At 35.9% G+C, this 6,485-nt stretch overlaps 1 protein-coding gene across 1 annotated transcript; it reads right to left on the bottom strand.

The window, feature by feature from the left end:
* Window positions 1-2,336: 2,336 nt before the first annotated feature.
* LOC116165169 (UDP-glucose 4-epimerase-like) lies at window positions 2,337-3,701 on the bottom strand. Its single transcript, XM_031479476.1, has 5 exons — window positions 3,447-3,701; window positions 3,291-3,404; window positions 3,063-3,242; window positions 2,905-3,018; window positions 2,337-2,860 (listed from the first exon to the last, which is right to left on the bottom strand). The coding sequence occupies exons 1-5, from the start codon at window positions 3,690-3,692 to the stop codon at window positions 2,468-2,470; spliced, it is 1,047 nt and encodes a 348-aa protein (XP_031335336.1). The 5' UTR covers window positions 3,693-3,701; the 3' UTR covers window positions 2,337-2,467.
* Window positions 3,702-6,485: the final 2,784 nt, after the last annotated feature.

The raw sequence follows: 6,485 nt of genomic DNA, 5'->3' as shown, positions 1-6,485 counted from the left end.
TTTCTCAACGCAACGTTATAAATTTCTTCATTAGGATTACGGATTTCTGTAATAAAATAATTTGCAAATGGCAAAATTGTAGTGGACCCAAGTTAATCTTCTTACTGTGGAAAGGGGGTCAAGCTCAAGTCGGGGATAGCTAAATTATTCTAATTCATGAGTAATAACTTAAATGGGTTTTAAATCACATTATTCACGGCTAACCTCATTTGTATTATAATTCGGTCCAAATTCCGAATAATACCAAGTTAAGTTTACTACAGCTGTTGTTATTTTACGTATAAGATCTTCAAAACGTCCAAATGACGTCAAATATCGAATATGTCTTCTTTTGTTGGCGCTAATGAGAGATTGCTTCGCATCTCGTTCGACTTCCTAATTTGTAATTTTCCGCGGTCTCGAGTAATCAGTACGCCACTTAATTAAGAAATTAATCACAAAGCAATGTAATTTAAGATGAATGAACAGTGAAAATGTAAATTCCGCTTGAGCGTTTCAATTTGGATAACATGTTTCAGAATTATGTTTCGTGCAAACGTGCTTTCGTAATTTACAATTGCATTTTATGGAACGCATTAGCTTTCTTCCATTTGACCTCATTTGTCCAGTACGCTAACGTTCGTAATAAAAAATTCTAGAAATACAATAAAATATGCAAGAAACAAAAGCCGAATATTGTGGCATATGTAGCTCGTAAATATCATCCCTGATCTGTGTATGCATTACAGTGAAAGCGGCACTTTTCATATAGGTGAACAGGGGATTAGTAGGTGCTGAAAGTTTCCAGATTAATCTTAAAAGTAGCGGAAACTAATCTAAATCAAACGTAATTTTTGGTTTTTGTGATTCGGGAACTTTGATAATAATTCTGATGTATGGGAGGAAATGTATATCATACTCATTTAGTTATTTATTATCAGCATTCATTACTCTACATTTATAGCCACAATCGCTGCGAAAATGGAAAAACTTATATTACTTTTACGTTGTTTAGAGACACGTGTACAATTTTATTGCAAATAGGAAATCAGCAATATAAGAAAGAGAGGAAAATGAATTTTTGCCCCCAGAATACCATTCAAGAACCTCTGCTTCTATTTCCACATAAAAAGAAACTTTTGCATTGCATTGTGGTCCATATTGATAATTATTGATATTAGAAAAAAATGGAAACTTGTTTGGACTTTGAATAACTTTACTACTCTGGTTCCGATTGTGATGGAGTTTGGAACCTTTATTTATAGAGCATAATTAATTTGAAATTTAAAACGCTAACTGAAATAATTACCTACATTTCTTTTACTAGTTGTCATAACTCCAACACCCATTACATTCAAAAAAAAATTTACACATTTCCACATTTTACGTAGGTAGTCGCCGAGCCCCAGTGACGAAACGGACTCACCAAAGCGTTCACTCTATTTTTTGTAGATGCGAAGGTATAGCAGAAACACCGTCCCTCATCCACCGACACGACGGTTTTTAAAACCGGCAACATTGTAGCGTTTTCATGACTCTTATCTGCTTGAACACTCGTTTCTTACCCAAACACGCTCCATTTTCTCGCATATTAGTTCTGTGCTCTTTCATTATGAATTCATGACACGTATAAAATTTAGTTTCATCCACTTATAACGGCCCCTTTCAATATCACGTAATTTATTATTAGATGTTTCCGATGTTTATCAACACCTTCTCCTAATTCCATTACCCTGTTTTCTTTTAGCCACTCCTTTTCTTTTGTTTAATTCTGTTTTTCGCAAAATTTAGGATGTTAGACATCTCAAATCCTTTCCTTTTGGAGCATACGCCCGTCTTCTTCTCGATCGAAACTTAACTTATTCATTTTTAGCTTTACTTGCTACCCTGCCACGTTTTGGAACATAATCCCCATAATATCCCCTTTTATCATTTCTGCTATTCACCATTGTTGTCATTCTGTAGCCATCTTCGGTAAAAAATTTCCCCCTATTAAGTTTGTGAATATTATTCTTGGAACATTACAGTTAGATGCCACTGAATTGTTGAACCGCTAAAACGTTCATTTGATTTAAATGCACCCATCCACGAGTCTGTTATGCAAATTATGCTTGCAAAATAGGAGACACGACTATGACAAAATGCAAACGGAAGAGCTTCAATTATTGACTTTCTAGCTGTATAGGAAATCTGGTAGTTAAACGTCACTTCTACACAAACTTCAACCCGAAGCAAACGTAATTGCCATTACCTACTAATAATTGCACTTTGACAGAGATGGATGTAACTTTAACGAGCGCCTCGGGTATTCCATTTTTCTTGTTCGCAAAACATTTGGATAATGCATAAACGTCTAGTTTAATGATTTAGTTTGCCTTATCCATCACATATACGTAGATTTAAGTGTCAAACAAGCCTAATTATATTTTACTTATATTCTAACATCAAGAATTATACAAAGAACGCACTTGTAGGATTTTGTTCCTTTCTACTTCAAAGTGTTATGTTTATTGCAATACCAGTTCCAGGTATCTCTACAGATATCTTCAATTCCTTTAAAAGCAGTCCATTTCAGTTCTTGCTGCGCAAGTGATGTGTCAGCAATGACTTCAATTGAGCTGACACCGGGAGCAGGCTTTAAGCGATACTTGATGGGTTTTCCACTCAATTTTGCGAAGGTGTCAATAACTTCCACGCAGGAGTAAGCCCTTCCAGTGCCTAAGTTGTAAGCCGCCCAACCTCTCAGGTCGTCAAGTTTCATCAACGCATTTTTGTGACCCGTCGCTAAGTCCATTACGTGAGTGTAATCACGAATAAAACCACTCTGTTCCTGATCCTTGGAGCACGGGATGCAAAGTTCGCCCCTAGCACCCATTGCAACCTACAAGTGTCTTACTAGTCTAGTGGGTAACTCAACAAGCTTACTTCGGCAATATGGGCGAACAAACTATTCGGGGATTTTATTGTATCTTCACCCAACAGTCCCCATTCGTGCGCCCCTGATGGAGTGAAATATCGCAACGCAATCACCTTCCATTCCTAGAAGCCATCGTAACTCTAACGACTTAAAATGGGTGTGTTACCTCATCGGAATGACATACATCTTTTAGAATCTCTTCAACGAGATATTTACTCCTTTCGTAAGGACTTCTACACTGGAGACCAGTGGGGTGACTTTCGTTGATTGGAAGATAGTCTGGTGTGCCGTAGACATTACTCGTTGAAGAAAATATTAAATGTTTAACCTTAAATTCAGTCATAACCTTAAATGCTTACAATAAGCTTGAAGTATGAGAAAGTTCATAGTAAACCTGGAACAGTGTACAGGATCCTGTGATATTTGTGTGGTAATAGTCCACAGGCAGTGCTTTCGATTCCCCTATGTACCTCAAGGCAGCCAAATGTATTACTACTTCAATATCGTGCTAAAATCTGAATCATTTAGTAGTAGATTCGTGAACACTAACCTCTTGGAAAACGTTGATCAGCTGCAATCGTTCTGTGATATCGACGTTATAGAAGATGACAGTTTCATCAGTCATGGATTCTACAATTTTAATGGAAGATGGCTTTTGATTTTCAGGCAATATTTGACAGTTGGCAAAGTTATCTAGTACGACTACAGGATAACCACTTTTAATTAATTCTAGTACCACATGGGACCCAACAAATCCAGCTCCCCCGGTTACCAAGATTTTACCCTTTGTATACATCTCTTTAAATGAGTTTTACAACAGTGACACTTTCTCTAGCACGTATCAAGTATATGCCTATTTAGGGTACAATCAATACGGAACGTTCCGATACTGTAATGACTATTACGTGTAAAACAGTAAACTGTGGTGTTCATATCGCTCGGCTGGTAATCTTTTATTAAGTGTAGATTTTAGTTATTTTTAGCGGTTTAAAAAAATTCGTGATTTGTGAGACCTTCAAAATCTATCAAGGTATACTTTCTTTGACATAGTCCTGAGACTTGCATTTTATTAATGTTTTGAGCTTTTGAGAAGCAGCTCTGCTTGGTTGGAAACTAATTTGTGACGTAATGTTAATAGTTTCGAAAAATCAAGGATATGCCTTTGAAATGTTCAAAAAACGTTTTCTGCATACCAGTAAAGTGCTATTTGGACGCGAGATACGCACAGATGTTATTAAGAAATGTAAAACGCTCACTATATTCATTTTGAACACTTTTTCTAAGTAACATTTTTCAAATTTCCTAAAAAAATCTATCAGAGAAATCAAAGTGTGCATAGGACTTTGAAATTTTGGACGGTTATTATTCTGAACAACTATTCTCAATTAACATCTGTGCATATTTCGTCCCCAAAAATTGATTTTTCGAAACTAAATTTGTCACAAATTAATTTCCAACCAGGCATGACTGATCCCCAGAAGTTTGTCATTCTGGTCTCTGCGTTGTACTACAACGTATAAGAAAGAATCCACAACGGAAAAGCTTAAACTGGAGGACTAGTAGTCGTACAGACGAACAGACGGACAAAGTGCGGACAATAGCGTTCACTTTCCTTTTGGAAAATGCGCTAAAAAGGGAGAGAATACTCTAACTACAAAGTCATAAGGCTTCAGTTACCCAGTATTGCTTCTGAATAAGAAAATTTTTATGTATTCTCCATGCCTTCATATAAGAAGAAACAATTGACGGTACGTCTTCATTTTGTAAAACAAATCACAAAGTAAATAATAAGTTTTTATACTGGTAGCGCTATCTAACGGTAAAATTATAGCACCTCCGAAACCCATATCGAATTTATTTTCATCAATTATCGATCTCACAAGTAATGTAACTCAAAATAGACTAGTGCCTGCACATCTACACTATAGCAGAAAGCTTTTAGTGAAAATTTGAATTCTCTAGCTATTGTAGTTGTGGAGATCTTTTAAAGTCAATTTATGTTCGCATGGACAAGGATATTTGAAAGTTTAAATTACCTAGGACGTTAAAAAATAACAGCAGTTGCATTTAATCAGATTTACTAAATTCTACATTAAGGTTCCAGATTTTCCAATGCGTCTCATCCTCATCCCCTTGAAATGAAAATCAAACAAATTGAGTGTTATGCTTGAAATATTCAAGAATTATTCTAAGGGAGAGGAACGATAAAGAAAAGGTCGAATCTTGTCAGATGCAAGCGACGTTGATAAATGCATTACTCTTAACGCCTTTTAACATCATTTGGAATTTAGTGCAAGCTTTTTACGTTCGGCGGTCGCAAAAAATGTATATACCGTAACGAAAAATCTGACTTGGAAAGGCATGTTTATTCAATGAACCTGCGCGAAATAAATAAATATAAAAACGTACTAAAATTTAAAATGCGAAATTTATACTATCAAACTGTTTTTAAATTACCAGATATGAGCTAACTTTCGGAAAGCCAAAAATAAGCTCTAGCGTCCCAAATTTATTTTACATAAATCGTCGGGTTTTAGATAACCGCTGGGGAGATCGTATGAAAACCTCCATGTGTTTTTTTTCAGTATCACCGTGCATAAAATTTGTATTATCATAATAAATTGAACCTGCTCCTCTTTTTAGCCTTTAAGGCAGCGCGTATTAAATTGTGTAATTTTTAATTAATCTTGCAAATTTCGACAATTAACAATTCTTCTTTGGGTAGTGAATTAAAATTGTTACAAACATTTTCGTTCTTATACATTCACAAGTTAGTTATTTCAAAAAGCGTTATTTCTATATACAGGGTGACAATTTGAAAACTTACCACCCCCCATATCTTAGTAAATAAACGAGATATTAAAAAAAATCAAAATCCGTTTCGGTAATTCGGAGGGGGAATCACAATGACATAGTTGGCGACGCACCCCCTCCAACCCCCTGCGCCCCAGCCACCCCAACTTTTAAATCTTAAATAGTGACCCCCCATGTGTGATACGTCGTTGGAAAGCTCTGAAAAAATGCTTTCCAACCATACCAAATAGCATTACATTTAGGTTAGTAATTATCGTGCAAATCAAAAAATAAACTAATATGATACATTTGAAATCTGTCGTATTTAAAACGCAACCGGCGAACATTAGACGAACTAAGACAGAGAATAATTCAAGAATGTCGAAATATTGCAAAACCAACATAGGAAAGGTTCGACAAGAGTTTGAGAATAGATTATAACTGGCGATCAAAAATGAGTTGCTGTCGAGTCGGCTTTGGAAGTTCAAGTTAAATACGATTTTCCATGTTTATTTTTTTATCTGCACGATAATTACTAACCTAAATGTAATGCTATTTGGTATGGTTGGAAAGCATTTTTTCAGAGCTTTCCAACGACGTATCACACGTGGGGGGTCACTATTTAAGATTTAAAGTTGGGGTGGCTGGGGCGCAGGGGGTGTGAGGGGGTGCGTCGCCAACTATGTCATTGTGATTCCCCCTCCGAATTACCGAAACGGATTTTGATTTTTTTAATATCTCGTTTATTTACTAAGATATGGGGGGTGGTAAGTTTTCAAATTGTCACCCTGTATAA

The sequence above is a fragment of the Photinus pyralis genome, unplaced genomic scaffold, assembly GCF_008802855.1.
Source record: "Photinus pyralis isolate 1611_PpyrPB1 unplaced genomic scaffold, Ppyr1.3 Ppyr1.4_LG2, whole genome shotgun sequence".
NCBI classification, from domain to species: Eukaryota; Metazoa; Arthropoda; class Insecta; order Coleoptera; family Lampyridae; genus Photinus; species Photinus pyralis.
This window is presented reverse-complemented; position numbering and strand designations above follow the sequence as displayed.

What these genes read in the sequence shown, in the direction of transcription:
- LOC116165169 (XM_031479476.1), bottom strand. Translation starts at nt 3,692, where the DNA reads ATGTATACAAAGGGTAAAATCTTGGTAACCGGGGGAGCTGGATTTGTT. An exon ending in TGATCAACGTTTTCCAAGAG is followed by an intron (nt 3,405 to 3,446) that starts GTTAGTGTTCAC and finishes TTCAGATTTTAG; the next exon opens with CACGATATTGAAGTAGTAAT. An exon ending in ATGTATGTCATTCCGATGAG is followed by an intron (nt 3,019 to 3,062) that starts GTAACACACCCA and finishes GATGGCTTCTAG; the next exon opens with GAATGGAAGGTGATTGCGTT.